The 17,415-nt window shown below is 44.2% G+C and overlaps 1 protein-coding gene across 13 annotated transcripts in view; it reads left to right on the top strand.

The window, feature by feature from the left end:
* Positions 1–17,415, top strand: part of NCALD (neurocalcin delta) — a 444,446-nt gene that overhangs the window by 423,750 nt on the left and 3,281 nt on the right. For all 13 annotated transcript variants that reach the window (XM_045399198.3, XM_045399194.3, XM_045399195.3 and 10 more), the window contains one exon: positions 14,545–14,650. In XM_045399198.3, the coding sequence (XP_045255133.1) occupies positions 14,545–14,650 (106 nt within the window). The remainder of the gene's footprint in view (positions 1–14,544; positions 14,651–17,415) is intronic.

The raw sequence follows: 17,415 nt of genomic DNA, 5'->3' as shown, positions 1-17,415 counted from the left end.
TAGTATTCTCTGATGGTAGTTTGTATTTCTGTGGGATCAGTGGGGATATCCCCTTTATCATTTTTTATTGTGTCATTTAGATTCTTCTCCCTTTTCTTCGTTATTAGTCTGGCTAGCGGTCTATCTATTTTGGTAATCTTTTCAAAAAACCAGCTCCTTGATTCATTGATTTTTTGATTTTTTTTGTGTCCCTATCTCCTTCAGTTCTGCTCTGATCTTAGTTATTTCTTGTCTTCTGCTAGTTTTTTAACTTGTTTGCTCTTGTTTCTCTAGTTCTTTTAATTGTGATGTTAGGGTATCAATTTTAGATATTTCCTGCTTTCTACTGTGGGCATTTAGTTCTATAAATTTCCCTCTAAACACTGCTTTAGCTGTGTCCCAGAGATTCTGGTACATTGTGTCTTTGTTTTCATTGTTTTCAAAGAACTTATTTATTTCTGCCTTAATTTCATTATTTACCCACTAGTCATTCAGGAGCAGGTTGTTCAGTTTCCATGTACTTGTGCAGTTTTGAGTGAGTTTCTTAATCTTGAGTTCTAATTTGATTGCATTGTGGTCTGAGAGACTGTTTGTTATGATTTCCATTCTTTTTCATTTGCTGAGGAGTGTTTTGTTTCCAATTATGTGTTTGATTTTAGAATAAGTGTGATGTGGTGCTGAGAAGAATGTATATTCTGTGATTGGGGTGTAGAGTTCTGTAGATGTCTATTAGGTCTGCTTGGTCCAGAGCTGAGTTCAAGTCCTGAATATTCTTGTTAATTTTCTGTCTCGTTGATCTGTCTAATATTGACAGTGGGGTGTTAAAGTCTCCCACTATTATTGTGTGGGAGTCTAAGTCTCTTTGTAGGTCTCTAAGAACTTGGTTATGAATCTGGGTGCTCCTGTATTGGGTGCATATATATTTAGGATAGTTAGCTCTTCTTGTTGTGTTGATCCCTTTACCATTATGTAATGCCCTTCTTTGTCTTTTTTGATCTTTGTTGGTTTAAAGTCTGTTTTTATCAGAGATTAGGATTGCAACCTCTGCGTTTTCAAAAATTTTATTTTATTTTATTTTTTTGCTTTCCATTTGTTTGGTAAATCTTCCTCCATCCCTTTATTTTGAGCCTATGTGTGTCTTTACATGTGAAATGAGTCTCCTGAATACATCACACTGATGGGTCTTTACTCTTTATCCAATTTGCCAGTCTGCACCTTTTAACTGGAGGCATTTAGCCTATTTACAATTTAAGGTTAATATTGTTATGTGTGAATTTGATCCTGTCATTATGATGCTAGCTGGTTATTTTGCCCATTAGTTGATGTAGTTTCTTCATAGTATTGATGGTCTTTGCATTTTGGTTTGTTTTTGCAGTGGTTGGTACCAGTTTTTCCTTTCCATAATTAGTGCTTCCTTCAGGAACTCTTTTCAGGCAGGCCTGGTGGTGACAAAATCCCTCAGGATTTGCTTGTCTGTAAAGGATTGTATTTCTCCTTCTCTTATGAAGCTTAGTTTGGCTGGATATGAAATTCTGGGTTTAAAATTGTTTCTTTAAGAATGTTGAATATTGGCCCCCACTCTCTTCTGGCTTGGAGAGTTTCTGCCGAGAGATCTGCTGTTAGTCTGATGGGCTTCCCTTTGTGGGTAACCCGACCTTTCTCTCTGGCTGCCCTTAAGATTTTTTCCTTCATTTCAACTTTGGTGAATCTGGCAATTATGTGTCTTGGAGTTGCTCTTCTCGAGGAGTATCTTTGTGGCGTTCTCTGTATTTCCTGGATTTGAATGTTGGCCTGCCCTACTAGGTTGGGGAAGTTCTCCTGGATGATATCCTGAAGTGTTTTCCAACTTGGTTCCATTTTCCCCCTCACTTTCAGGCACCCCAATCAGACGTAGATTTGGTCTTTTTACATAATCCCATACTTCTTGCAGGCTTTGTTCATTTCTTTTTCTTCTTTTTTCTTTTGGTTTCTCTTCTCGCTTCATTTCATTCATTTGATCCTCAATCGCTGATACTCTTTCTTCCAGTTGATCGAGTCGGTTACTGAAGCTTGTGCATTTGTCATGTATTTCTCATGTCATGGTTTTCATCTCTTTCATTTCGTTTATGACCTTCTCTGCATTAATTACTCTAGCCATCAATTCTTCCACTTTTTTTTTCAAGATTTTTAGTTTCTTTGTGCTGGGTACGTAATTCCTCCTTTAGCTCTGAGAAGTTTGATGGACTGAAGCCTTCTTCTCTCATCTCGTCAAAGTCATTCTCCGTCAAGCTTTGATCCGTTACTGGCGATGAGCTGCGCTCCTTTGCCGGGGGAGATGCACTCTTATGTTTTGAATTTCCAGCTTTTCTGCTCTGCTTTTTCCCCATCTTTGTGGTTTTATCTGTCTCTGGTCTTTGATGATGATGGTGACGTACTGATGGGGTTTTGGTGTAGGTGTCCTTCCTGTTTGATAGTTTTCCTTCTAACAGTCAGGACCCTCAGCTGTAGGTCTGTTGGAGATTGCTTGAGGTCCACTCCAGACCCTGTTTGCCTGGGTGTCAGCAGCAGAGGCTGCAGAAGATAGAATATTGCTGAACAGCGAGTGTACCTGTCTGATTCTTGCTTTGGAGGCTTCCTGTCAGGGGTGTGCTTCCTGTCAGAGGTGTGGGGTGTCAGACTGCCCCTAGTGGGGGATGTCTCCCAGTTAGGCTACTCAGGGGTCAGGGACCCACTTGAACAGGCAGTCTGTCCCTTCTCAGATCTCAGCCTCCATGTTGGGAGATCCACTGCTCTCTTCAAAGCTGTCAGACAGAGTCGTTTGCATCTGCAGAGGTTTCTGCTGCTTTTGTTGTTGTTTATCTGTGCCCTGTCCCCAGAGGTGGAGTCTACAGAGACAGGCAGGTTTCCTTGAGCTGCTGTGAGCTCCACCCAGTTGGAGCTTCCCAGCGGCTTTGTTTACCTACTTAAGCCTCAGCAATGGCAGGCGCCCCTCCCCCAGCCTCACTGCTGCCTTGCGGTTAGATTGCAGACTGCTGTTCTAGCAATGAGGGAGGCTCCGTGGGCGTGGGACCCTCTATCCCACTATCATGCCCGGCTAATTTTTATATGTTTAGTAGAGACGGGGTTTCACCATGTTGGCTGATCTTGAACTCCTGACCTCAGCTGATCCGCCTGCCCCAGCCTCCTAAAGTGCTGGAATTACAGGCATGAGTGACCGTGCCTGGCCCCCATTCACTTTAAATGATGTCTAAATTTCTTAATGAGTCATATAACAGCCTTTGTGACTGGGTCCCCATCTCTCTCAAGACTCTCTCACATTTGTGACCTTTGAATGCTCCATGCCTCAGTTATATGTTAGCTGGAAGATACCAGAAAGTCACCGTGGCCTCTCACATCCCACAGCCTTTTCTCATGCGGTGTCCTAGAGTGCACTCTTACCACATCTCCCTCTCACTCCGTGGAGGTGTCTCCTCTGCCCCCCACACCCCAGTCCTATGCACTTAACTCTGTTGTTGATCTCCATCATAATAATGCTTTTTGTTGTTGTTGTTAATTTCAAGTAGATTGCTGTTTTGTAATCATGAACAGCTCCACTGAAAGATATAATTACTTTATGATCTCTTCAACAGGATTTTACCATGTTGAGTGCTGGATATTTTTATAGCTCTATAAATGTTCTTAAACTTTCTTCCGAGACACAGTTAAATTACTTGGAAACAGTTTGAACTTTCCCGGTCTTGCTTTTCAGATTCATTAGCTGACACAAGAGCGGCACTCAGCTAGCGCTGATTATTACCACTACTGAGGCCAGACCTTTCTGACTAGCCAGTGCCCCACAAATCATGAGGCTCTCCCTCTGGCTGACGGAAACAGGCACGCTTCTGGACCCTGTGGGAGGGCCAGGTACTCTTTCCTCTAATCCTTCCACTTGGTTCTTTTTTCCCAGTCCTGGGTAGTTTCTTCCCATGTGTAGACTGACTATGCTGACTACTTGAGGGAGACCTGCCACAGCTCTCCGGAGTTCCCTGTGTGCCACTCTCTCTTCTCTTTTACTCTGTCCAGTGATCACTAGCCACTTTAGTGTCTCCAAACTCTCAGTGCCATCTGCTCATCAGTGAGTCCACCAGGTATCACATAGTTCCCTGCTCCTGGCACTGTGGCTTGGAAACTCTCTCAAGTCATTAAGCCGGGGCCAACATAGGACTTACCTCTCATGTTTTCATTTTCTCAGGGATCACTGTCCTTTGTTGCCCAGTTCTCAGCATCTGGTAAACTGTCGTTTCATGTCCATTGTTTTTTGGGTTTGTGGTTGCTGCTGCTTCAGGTGGGAGGTTAAGTTCAATCCCTATGACTCCCTCTTGGCCAGAAGCCACACTCTCTACTCTCATGCTGATGTGTTTCTGTGTTGACCTGTCCTGCTGCCACCTGTCCTGTGAGCTCCTTCAAGGCAGGGCTGTGCTGATGCCAAGGGATTTCGCACCATGTTTGTGCTATTCATAAAGTCCGCAAATGTTTGTTGAATAAAGTAAGTGTTAGACTCCAAAACATACAAAGATGAATAAGACAATATCTCTGTCTGGAAGAAACTTAGAAGCCGTTGGGAAGACAAATCTCATGAAGCAGCATTCTAGGCTATTTGTTTTGGGGAAAAAAAAAAGAGGAACAGAGAAAACAGTCCAGATGAAGAGGGAGTCAGAGTAACAGTCAGTCCTAGTGCAGATAGAACTTTCTTGAGGCACTACTTTCGTAGATGTTTTGTAACAAAAGGGTTCTGGTCAAACCAGTTTGAGAAAACCTGGTTTAAATAGATTTCAACAGGTCTCTTTACTGCAGGAATTACCAGAATCTTTAATATGTTCATGTGCGTTGTGATGTTTTGAGAAGGGAATAAAGTAAGCAGTGTTTCCCAATACTGTTTTGATGATGGGATCGCTCTGATCTTAACACATCTTGGAAGGCTGACATTTCTTGGAAAGCGCATTGAGAGACACCTTTACAGCATTGCCGATGTGTGATTGTTCAGCCTTTGTTTCTCTATCTCCAATATCCATGAACCCGCTTCTGCAGAGCAGCCTCTTGCTCTTCTACTGTTGCACACCACAGAACATAAAGTTCTTCCCGTGTTAAGGCTACATCTAGCTTCCCATAAGTCTTCAAGTTATAAAAGGGCATAGTGCTGGGTTATTTTAAATAGTAAGCTCCCCTAGTGTGCAGAGAGTGCAGTGTACAGATCTTGGACTCTCTCATTCCGTTTAAGAATCACAGTATCTAGCTGGGCGCAGTGGCTCACAGCTGTAATTTCCACACTTTGGGAGGCTGAGGCAGGAGGATCACTTGAGCCCAGGAGTTTCAGACCAGACTGGGCAACATAGTGAGACTCTGTGTCTACAAAAAATTAAAAATTAGCCCAGTGTGGTGGCGCATGACTGTGGTCTCAGCTACTCGGGAGGCTGAGGTGGGAGGATGGTTTGAGCCCAGGAGGTCCGAAGTTGCAGTGAGGTATCATCATGCCACTGCATTCCAGCCTGGGAGACAGAGTGAGACCCTGTCTCAAAGAGAAAAAAAAGAATCACACTATCACAAAGGTACACAGTACACGAAGTGGTTCAGTGGTTTCAAACTCCATTTTCAGCAGCAAAAATGGTTCTTCACTTCTATGTGAAGTACTGTTTTTTAAATCTATAATCTGAGGACAACCAGGTGCTGCTGAACTTCTGTTGTCCATAGTCTGCTGTCAGAGACTTAGGTGTCTGGTTTCCTGTTAGAACACCCTATATTTTGTGATGAAATATCTGGTTTCCTTCAGAGAAGAGGTTGAGCGTTAATTCTTGGAATTTTGCCTGCCCTCAGTTAATTGCACAACCTTGATCAGTGCAGACCTCAGTCCTCCCTTTCCAACATTCCAAGAGATTGTTTTTTCAAAGAGAAAAAGAAAAAAAAAAATGTAGGCCACAGGGAAGCTGATAGGGGCTCTGGCCACAGCAGAGAGCTGTCTCAAGCCTGGCACGGGCAGAGTCAGGGCTGGGCTCCTGGGTGTCCCAAAGCTCTGCATTTACCCAGAGACAAGAAAAGGACTTTTCAAGTTTAATTAAAAACAGGATGACCCTGCTAGGCCTCTCATTGACATTGCTAAAAATAAAGTAGGGAAGTAGCCTGGTCTCTTCACGGTTTAATCCCATTACATGTAGAAGGGGTGGGGACTGGAGCTAGTAAAAGACATGATTTGTCTCAGATGGCTGTCTGGGGTCGTGTTTATCTCCTCTGTGCTATGCAGTCCCAGATTTTAAAGTTCTGATACAATCAGCTCTCGGTTGTTGATGCCGTGGGAAGGGAGCAAAGGGACAGACAGTCCTGCCACTGTGGCTCTGCAGGGCTGTCACTCACTCACTCACTCTGGGGGCCACTGGGACTCGTCGCCTCAGCTCTCTGCTCACCGCTCTGGTACCACCCCTGACATAGGCCTGGCTTTGTAAATAACCCACTAATTCCTATCTGATCTGAGTGTCACAAAAGAGTTATCTGTGAGCCCCTTGAAGAAGACCCCCACTTCCTCCTCATACCCACAACACACTCAGACATGGTGCCTCCCTCCCCATTCCAGAAGCCCTGCTTGCACATATGTTCACGTCGGGGCCTTCTGACTCTGTTCATTTTGTGGAGGAAGTAGTGGGAGTTGTTTGTTTGTTGTATTAACTGATTCTCATTTCTCTGTGACAGCCTCACTCCTTTAGCCTACTACTGAATACCAAGACTCTGGAAGACTTTCCATTGAGTGTGAGAGCTTCACACATTCATGTGTTTGCTTGAGCTTTCATTCATTTCTTCAACCAAGGGTGTTAAGGGAATAACCCCTAGATTATTACACCGTTGATTTTGCATCAGAATCCCAAGAAGAAGAGTTTCATGGGCCACAACCTTAGACGCTGAAAGTCCCAAAGAGTGCTCCAGACCAATGGGTTTTACTTGCCACCAGGGGACCCAGAGGTAACCTAGGCAAGGGCTTTCATAACAGCTATCAAGGCATTGCTGGGATGACTATACCCATCTAAATGGGGATTATTGAAAAATAAGGTGTTTTTGGTGCCCCATATGAGACCTCCCAACTCCTGTGCTAGAAGATTGTGAGACATGAAATAAGAGAGAGCGGCCAGGCACAGTGGCTCAGGCCTATATTTCCAGCACTTTGGGAGACTGAGGCAGGAAGATCTCTTAAGCCCAGGAGTTCGAGACCAGTTTGGGCAACATAGGGAAACCACATCTCTACAAATATTTTCTAAAAAATTAACTGGGCATGCTGGTGCATGCCTTTGGTCCCAGCAACTCAGGAGGCTAGGACAGGAGGATTGTCTGAGATCAGGAGGTCAAGGCTGTAGTGAGCCGTGATAGCATCACTGCACTCCAGCTTGGGCAACAGAATGAGACCTTGTCTCAAAAAAATAAATAAATAAATAAAAATAGAGAGTATATCAGTCTTGTTGACAATTGTTTCTCCACCACTTAGCACATAGTAGACAATACATAATTATTAAATAATTTACAAATGACTAGTTTTCTTTTTTAAAATTTTATTTTAAGTTCTTGGATACATGTGCAGAATGTGTAGGTTTGTTACATAGGTATACGTGTGCCAGTGGTTTGCTGCACCTATCAACCCATCATCTAGGTTTTAAGCCCTGCATACATTAGCTATTTGTCCTAACGCTCTCTCTCCCCTTGACCCCCACCCCACAGCTGGCCCCAGTGTGTGTTGTTCCCCTCCCTGTGTCCATGTGTTCTCATTGTTCAACTCCCACTTATGAGTGAGAACACACGGTGTTCGGTTTTCTGTTCCTGTGTTATTTTGCTGAGGATGATGGCTTCCAGCTTCATCCGTGTCCCTGCAAAGGACACGATCTCATTCCTTTTTATGGCTGCATAGTATTCCATGATATATATGTGCCATATTTTCTTTATCCAGCCTATCATTGATGGGCATTGGGGTTGATTACATATCTTTACTATTGTAAATAGTGCTGCAATAAACATACATGTGCATGTGTCTTTATAGTAGAATGATTTATATTCCTTTGGGTATATAGCCAGTAATGGGATTGCTGGGTCAAATGGTATTTCTGGTTCTAGATCATTGAGGAATCACCACACTGTCTTCCACAATGGTTGAATTAATTTATGTTTCCACCAACAGTGTAAAAGCATTCCTATTTCTCCATAGCCTCATCTGCATCTATTGTTTCTTGACTTTTTAATAATTACCATTGTGACTGGCACGAGATGTTACCTCATTGTGTTTTGATTTGCATTTCTCTAATGATCAGCGATGTTGAGCTTTTTTTTTTTTTTTCATGTTTCTTGGCTGCATAAATATCTTCTTGAGAAGTGTCTGTTTATATCCTTTGCCTACTTTTTGATGGGGTTGTTTTTTTCTTGTAAATTTGTTTACGTTCCTTGTAGATTCTGGATATTAGCCCTTTGTCAGATGGATAGATTGCAAAAATTTTCTCTCATTCTGTAGGTTGCCTGTTCACTCTGATGATAGTTTCTTTTGCTGTGCAGAAGCTCTTTGGTTTAATTAGGTCCTATTTGTCAATTTTGGCTTTTTTTGCTTTTGGCGATTTCATCATGAAGTCTTTGCCCATGCCTATGTCCTCAATGGTAATGCCTAGGTTTTCTTCTAGGGTTTTTATGGTTTTGGATTTTACATTTAAGTCTTTAATCTATTTTGAGTTAATTTTTGTATAAGGTGTAAGGAAGGGGTACAGTTTCAGTTTTCTGCATATACCTACCCAGTTTTCCAGCACCATTTATTAAATAGGGAATCCTTTCCCCGTTACTTGTTTTTGTCAGGTTTGTCAAAGATCCGATGGTTGTAGATGTGTGGTGTTATTTCTGAGGTCTCTGTTCTCTTCCATTGGTCTATATGTCTTTTTTGGTACCAGTACTGTGCTCTTTTGGTTACTGTAGCCTTGTAATATAGTTTGAAGTCAGGTAATGTGATGCCTCCAGCTTAGTTCTTTTTGCTTAGGATTGTCTTGGCTATACAGGCTCTTCTTTGGTTCCATATGAAATTAAAATTTTTTATTCTAGTTCTGTGAGGAATGTCAGTGGTAGTTTGATGGGAATAGCATTGAATCTTTAAATTACTTTGGACAGTATAGCCATGTTCACTATACTGATCCTTCCTATCCATGAGGATGGAATGTTTTTCCATTTGTTTATGTTCTCTCTTATTTACTTGAGCAGTGTTTGTAATTCTCCTTGAAGAGATCTTTCACCTCCCTTGCTAGCTGTGTTCCTAGGTATTTTATTCTCTTTGTAGCAATTGTGAATGGCAGTTCATTTATTATTTGGATCTCTGCTTGTCTATTGTTGGTGTATAGGAATGCTTGTGATTTTTCTATATTGATTTTGTATCCTGAGACTTTGCTGAAGTTGCTTATCAGCTTAAGGAGTTTTGGGTCTGAGATGATGGGGCTTTCTAAGTATAGAATAATGTCATCTGCAAACAGAGAAAATTTGACTTCCTCTCTTCTTATTTGAATACCCTTTCTTTCTCTTGACTGATTGCCCTGGCCAGAACTTCCAACTATGTTGAATAGGAATGGTGAGACAGGGCATACCTGTTTTGTGCCAGTCTTCCAGCTTTTGCCCATTCAGTATGTTATTGGCTATGGGTTTGTCATAAGTAGCTCTTATTATTTTAAGATATGTTCCATCAATACCTAGTTTATTGAGAGTTTTTAACATGAAGGCCTTTATCAAAGGCCGTTTCTGATCTACTGAGATGATCATGTGGTTTTTGTCATTGGTTCTGTTTATATGATGGATTATGTTTATTGATTTGCATATGTTGAACCAGCCTTCATTCCAGGGATGAAGCCAACTTGATCATGGTGGATAAGCTTTTTGATGTGCTGCTGGATTCAGTTTGTCAGTATTTTATTGAGGATTTTTCCATCAATGCTCTTCAAGGATATTGGCCTGAAGTCTTCTTTTTTTGTTGTTGTGTCTCTGCCAGGTATTGGTATCAAAATGATGCTAGCCTCATAACACGAGTTAGGGAGGAGTCCCTCCTTTTCAATTGTTTGGAATAGTTCCAGAAGGAATCGTACCAGCTCCCCTTTGTACCGCTGGTAGAATTCGGCTGTGAATCCATCTGCTTCTGGGCTTTTTTTAGTTGGTAGGCTATTAATTACTGCCTCAATTTCGCAGCTTGTTATTGGTCTATTCAGGGATTTAACTTCTTTCTGGTTTAGTCTTGGGAGGGTGTATGTGTTCAGGAATTTGTACATTTCTTCTAGATTTTCCAGTTTATTTGCCTAGAGATATTTATAGTATTCTCTGATGGTAGTTTATATTTCTGTGGTGTCAGTGGTGATATACCCTTTATCATTTTTATTGTATCTATTTGATTCTTCTCTCTTTTCCTCTTTATTAGTCTAGCTAGTGGTCTACTTTGTTGATTTTTTCAAAAAAACAGCTCCTGGATTCATTGATTGTTTTGAAGGGTTTTTTGTGTCTCTGTTTCCTTCAGTTCTGCTCTAATCTTAGTTATTTCTTGTCTTTGTCTAGCTTTTGGATTTGTTTGCTCTTGCTTCCCTAGCTCTTTTAATTGTGATGTTAGGGTGGCGATTTGAGATCCGTCTAGCTTTCTGATGTGGGCATTTAGTGCTATAAATTTCCCTCTTAACACTGCTTTAGCTATCTTTTGCTTCTGGTATGTTGCAAATGACTAGTTTTCAATTCTCTGAACACCACTGACTGCAAATAAGGAAGGCAACAGAGGTAAATTTGGGAAATGAATGTGAATAGGAAAATCAAATTTAATGACACTTCCATCTTTTGTTGCTCATTGGAGAAATACAGATCCCTAAACACTGTGAGGCCTCAGTGGTCTTTCCCTGCTTGCTCTAGACCCACATCATGTACTGTACGCCCCCACACTCTGTTGACCTCCTTGCCACACTCCCACCCTGGGCTTCCATGTGGTGGTTCCCTCATCCCTGACTTACTTAAGCCCTATACTTTCTTCACATCTTTACTCAATCCTCAGTCCTCAGAGAAGCCTACCCTAACCCTTCTGGCAAAACCTAACTCTCCCACTGTGTCAACACAGAAGCCATGCACTCTTCTTTCTAGCACTTTTCTCAACAATGGTTTTATGTGTATTTCTTTATTTTACTAATGTCTGCTTTATTTCACAGCAAAAACCATGAGGGAAAGGATTAGATCAATGTCAATATCTGGTACACAGTAGTTGCCTATACATATTTGATGCATGACTGAGTGAGTGGATGGATGAAGAAGCAGTCACCTAAGAGCAGGGATTTCCATGACCTGGGGTCCATGGATCAACTTCTAAATCCCCAAACCTGAGATCGTCCGCAGTGATGGGTGGGTTTGCATGGTTTCTAAGGGAAAAGCTCAAAGCTTTTGACAGATTAAAAATATTTAAGGGTTTTCACATGAATATGTTTAATTATGTGAAGAGAGAGAGGAGAAAAAGAAAAGAGGAAACTGAAAAAAACATTTAAAAGGATAAAGGGGAACTTTGTAAATTGGAGCAGTGCAGAAGAAAGGTGAGAGGGGAAAGAATGAGAGGGCAACTAGGGGACAGTTATTCCTGAATAAATTCTCTAAACTAAGTGAGGTTGACTGTATTCAAGACCCTATGTTAGGCACTATCAGGGGTTCAAAAAATAGCCAGATGTGACTGCTACCCTCACATCTAAAAGGAGAACATCCTGGGTATGAGTTCAGGGTAAATGGAAGGAAGTGATACAAGAGAGGCTGGGATGGAGCGCTTTGCTAGCCCCGAGGGAGGGAGATTACACATAGCAGTAGAAGAAGGGAAGATGATGGAAGGCTTCCTGGAGGAGGGTAACATTTCAATCTATTCTTAACACATGGATAAGAGTCCAAGGAGGAGGGGAGATGGGGTAGGTGAGCAGTCAGATGAGAGAATATAAACAAAGCTGCTTGTCCAGGACACCAAGGAGCGTATCATATTGTCAGACTCTTGACAACAGCCTTTGTGGAGCATCCGAGCTGGGAGACACCTCCTATGGCCAGTCACAGGCACAAAGCCAGTGGCATCTAGAGGTACCACATGAGACAACCTTACTGAGGCCAGACAGACATGGAGAAGGAACAGTCCAGCCCCAAAGAAGATTGAGAATGAATAAATACACAGCCCCCTTAAAACTTCTGGCAAAAATAAACTCATCCCTTGTCCATAAGTGCTCTTCCCCACAACACCTCTGCAACTCCTGAAACGGCTCCACACTCTCTCCTTTAAAGAGATTGTGCTAATGTGATCCGCAGGGACGCCAATTTCTAGATGTTGTGTTATTGTTGTCCTAAGATTTCTGGGCTTAAGAATTCACCAAATATTTAGATCATATGAGCTCGAAACGTATGTGACGGGTGTGCACGTTTTCCTAGTTGGTGCCGATTCCCTTTTGACTAAGTCAAGAGTTACGAAAAGCTTCCACTGTGGGAGCAAAGCAAGCTGGGGAGAGGTTGCTAGACCTCAAGACTTTTGCTGGTGTGAAAAGACACCTGCTGTCTACTGTTACTAAATCTTCACCTGGGCCTGTTAAATCTCAGGGCCTCTCTTCTCCCATTTGCAAAAACAGCTCCATCTCTCTGGCCTTTCCTAGCTACCCCAAGAACTTAGGTGTCCCCGGCAGTGAGGCACATGGCACTACAGCCCCAGCACAGTTGGTGGAGTAGACCTGGGCTGGGATGACAGGCAGGGGACCGTGATTAGGAGGACAGACGATGGCTCCCCTCTTGTCTCCAGAACACACTTTGGTGAGCATTTCTTGGGAATGAAATGGCTCAGCTTACCCCAGGGACACTCATAATCCTAGACAGCACCCTAACTCTGTGCTTTACCTCCCAGAACAAGTCGCCGCGGAGTCAGCTCTGGAGTTCAGTAACCACGTTGGGTGGGTTTGAGACAGACTCAGGGGGCCTGTCCAGAGGCGTCCCTGAGGGATGGGATCAGCCTAAGGGCCAGAACACTGGGTGAGTCCGTTTTCATTCTTATTTGGACTGAGATTAGAGTACTCACCCTACTTTATCCAGAACGCGTAAGGGACTTCTGGCAGGGTTGGTCCTGAGCAAGACTGTAAAGCAACTCGGTTGAACCTTCAGTGTCTTTTTCTGCTCCCGCCTTTCCCATTTGGAGGTGACTCCCCACAGCTGCTTTCCTTTCTCTGTCCTCTCCACCTGCCTGGCTGCCCCTAGAGCTCCAGAACTTTCTGAAATTTTCTGCCTACTCCCTGTCAAAATTTATTTTTTCTAAAACTTGTCCCCAAGACTAAGATGCCCAAAGTGACTCTGATTAGGAAAGTCATGATCTGGGGATAAAAACAATGACTTTTCATTCCTCTTCCCAAATAAAAACTACCTTCGACCACAGAGGCCTTTGGGCCCTTGCTGAGTCCCATGTGGAGGTCACAGGCAGTGGGGTGATAGTTTCAGTAGTGCTTACAAAACTCCACAGAATCCTCTTTCGCCCATCAGATGTCATAGCTGTACCTAGTTTAGCTCAGGCCTGAGGTTGTGTAATAATTCAGAGCTCTGATGGCAGGTGGTTTCCATCTCAGAACTACCTGGGAGCTTGCTGAGAAGGAACGTGAGACCATTGTCACACACAGGGGGAAAAGCACTGGAATGGACTGGAAGTCTGCCTGGGGGGAACATATGGCACACACTTACAGAGTGTCACATGTCTGTCATCCTTGAGGGGTCATTGTGGACTCTCAAGGGTCCGTGATAGGCATCCACTTACCTCTCTAGCCTGAGGAATGTCATCTGCAGCCTTGCTCCTCAAAGTGGGGACCTTACCTCTCAAAGCAGGGTCTTTAGAACAGCAGCATCAGCATCACACCGGAGCTCATTAAAAATACAGACTCTCAGCCCCGCCCCTTCCCCCAGCACTACCCAATCAGATTCTGCATTTTAACAGGATTCCCAGGGGATTTGTGTGCACATGAACAATGGAGATGGCTAGGAGAGGTAGCTTATGTCTGTAATCCCAGCACTTTGGGAGACAGAGGTAGGAGAAGCTTGAGCCCAGGGGTTTGAGACCAGCTTGGGCAACATAGTGAGACCTCGTCTCTCCAAAAATAAATAAATAAATAAATAAATATATAAATATATAATTTTTTAAAATTAGCCGTGTGTGGTAAGGAGTACCTCTAGTCCCAGCTGCTTGGGAGGCTGAGGTGGGAGGATTGCTTGAGCCTGTGAGATGGAGCCTGCAGTGAGCTGGGAGTGTGCCACTACACTCCAGCCTGGGTGACAGAATGAGAGACCCTATCTCAAAAAACAAACAAAAAACACTGGAGACACAGGGTCTTCCTGCTGGTTGTCCCTCCTGAAGGTCCTCACGGGAGGAGAACAAGCTTTGTGGGCCTAGCTTCTTCTACCTGTGCCGCCACATCTTATACCAATCAGCAGGGATAGGACTAGGTCCAATGCGGATGGGGACATTCCCTTCAACCCGCATTTGGGAGGTTTAATGATTGTGTGCCATACCGTTTTTCTGTCTTACCACCATGTTGCTTCTGTCCCCAGGCAATCTATAAGATGGTTTCCTCCGTAATGAAAATGCCTGAAGATGAGTCAACCCCAGAGAAAAGAACAGAAAAGATCTTCCGCCAGATGGACACCAATAGAGATGGTAGGAGGCGGGGGCTGCACTGCTTAGCTCAGATGAGGGTTGCTGGAAGGACTGGGGAGTCCATACTGGGAAGTGCCACTTGAGGTCCTTCATGCGAGTGGCTCATCCTCCAAGCCTCCCGAGTGGGTAGGAGGGGAGAGGACCAGGTGGCCACAGGAGAACTGAGCCCAGAATTGTGGGAAATGCCTTATTTCTAGTCTTTTCTATCCTCCTTGTAGGTCAACTTCTACCTCCAAGAAAATAGAATGGATCTTGTGGGGCAAGAATGAAAGGACCCAAGAAACCATTGTTAGCACAGACCCATCCTTGGGACAGGCTTAGGCCACAGCAGGCTGGGGCCCTGCAGTCCAGGTCATCAAAATGGGGAGAGGGTTGTTATTCTGTTGTTCTACCCAGGTGCTGACAGCCTTCACTCCAGCCTGCCGAAGGGGTTTTGTTGGAGTCTCCTGTGCATGCACTGAGATGTTGTGTTTCCCAGAGACAGTGGGCTCCCACAGTCACTGGGGTGCCAGGGCTAGTGGTGAGGGAGTAAGGTGCCCAGCAGGTTCCCACCCGGATGGTGCCACCCACAATTCAAACCTAACAAAGTGAAAAAGAGAGTTGAATTTCAAACTTAACAGAAGGATTTTGGATCTTAAATTGCCAGAGAGAATACAGAAGGCCCAATTATCCTTGAATTTCAGATAAACAGCAAACAATTGTTAGGATTAGTATGCCAAACTAAAAAAGTCACTTGCTGTTTATCTGAAATTCAAAGTTAACGGGGCGTCCTGTATTTAATTTGCCAGATCTGGCAACGCTATTTAAATGTTATACTTGAGTGAAAAGCGCTGAGCTCAGGGCCAGGCTCTGTAGCTCTTGCTGTTATTATCAGCTCACCCGATCTGTTCAGAGGCCCTGGCAATTCTTGTCAACCATGTGCACATGCACTTGGGCCCCCACCTGGCGCTGATCTACAGAACAATAGAAGCCTTCGCCATAGAGAGAGCCTCTGTCTCTTTTTATCCCCCGCCCAGGTAGAGCTGCCTGAGAATCTGGGTTTGTGTGGTATGGGCCAATCTGCTTGCTTTGTTTCCTCCACAAAGGTGCCATTCCATTTTGAAACATCCTATGTCCCTTTATTTGCTTTGATTTACAATGAATAGTTGTGACTAAACAAGCATGGGATTATTTTAATTAACTTGTTGATATTAAACTGCAGATTTTACTGGTACTCAAAAGCACAATGGGTTTGTGCTGTGCTCTAGGTCCGGACACCTCTTTAGGATAGGGCTAAAGGATGGGAGAAGATCAGATGTCACAGGATAAAGCCCTAACTCTGTGTTGATCGTAGGCAATGAATTAGGCTCTCTCCATTGGTTCTTTGCTGCTGTAGGATCACAGAGCCCTGATTGAGTTAGCATTCTCAGAGCACAACTCACTGCTAAAGACCTGTGCCCTTCTAAGGGAAAACCTTGTGTTTAAAATTAAATTAAATTTTCAAAGGTTAGGGTTGGGGGAGGAGGGTGGGAGCCATAGAAGGAAGGAGGAAGAGGGACTGTAAGTTCACAACTCTCAGAGAAATCTTAGCCCAACCAGGGGATGGGGTGCTTCAGCTCAGTGCTTGGCTACTGGACCCCAGAATTATGGCCACCTGCACCCCTCCCTGTCTAGAGCAGAGCAGACCTCACCTAGAGTCTCCTACCCTTAGATTTAGCTTACCTGATGCTCTTGGGAACTAACCTCTGGCCTCTGATTCGAAGAGAAAAATCTGGGCCCACAGGCAAGTTCTCCTAGGAACCAACTCTGAAGCATGCAGACAGTTAACTGAAGAAAGCCAGATATCATGCCGAGCTCCAGGTCTGCCCCTGCTACCTCCAGCTGGTGCCTCCCAGAGCCGACCTCTGAGAGATTGCAAAGTGTTCGGAGACCACACCAGTCTCCCTTCTGTCATGCCTTGCCAAGCTGGAGGAAGTCATCACCATTTTAACTACTGTGGACAGGGCAGGACTCATAAAAAATGGCCAGAACACAAAGCTTGGCGGGGATCAGCTCTACAAATTAAAAATAAATTAATAAATACATCCCTATGTTTTTCCTTCATGGAGATAAAGTGGGTTTCGTTAAACAAGAACTAGGTTCTGGTGGGGAGGGAATTGTGGCTGAGGAGAAGATATGTTTGTTGGTGTTTCTGTTGGGGGAGGCCCCCTCCTGTCAGGTTTGGAATAAGTTGGAAAATAAAAGAGGACAGAGGTCAAAAGAGAGAGAGACACTGGAGGCTATGGCTTAGCGTGAGAGTCCAAGGGCGTGCTGAAAAACCCACAGGCGTGCAGAGCCAGGCAGGCCAGGTGCTGCCCTTGGAGGAGCAGATGGAAATAAATCCTCTCTCGTGCAGCTCCTTCCAAGAGAAAAAGGGAGGGCAAGGCTGGGCGAAGATGCCTGGCAATTCCTCCCAAATTTACCAATCTAGCATGTCACTTCACTCCCAGGGGCGAGGTAGGCAAACAGGAAGGGTCCTTCTGGAAGCACCAGGAATGGGGAAAGCCTTGCAGTCCCCCCAACTCCTACCCCACCGCCCCCTCCTCTCCTCAAGTGACAGAAGGGCCTTCCTGGAAAAGAATTCCATACGTGCCCCAGCGTGTGCAGAAAGGAAAGGTCACCGGGGTCTGAGTGGGAGCCCAGGCTGCTGAGCCTCCCTCCTCCAGCCATCAGGGTAGCAGGAGAGCACCCTAACGGAGAGGCAGAAACCCATGGGTTACCCTCCGCCTTGAACACATACCCTGCTC

The sequence above is a fragment of the Macaca fascicularis genome, chromosome 8, assembly GCF_037993035.2.
Source record: "Macaca fascicularis isolate 582-1 chromosome 8, T2T-MFA8v1.1".
Taxonomy (NCBI): Eukaryota; Metazoa; Chordata; class Mammalia; order Primates; family Cercopithecidae; genus Macaca; species Macaca fascicularis.
This window is presented reverse-complemented; position numbering and strand designations above follow the sequence as displayed.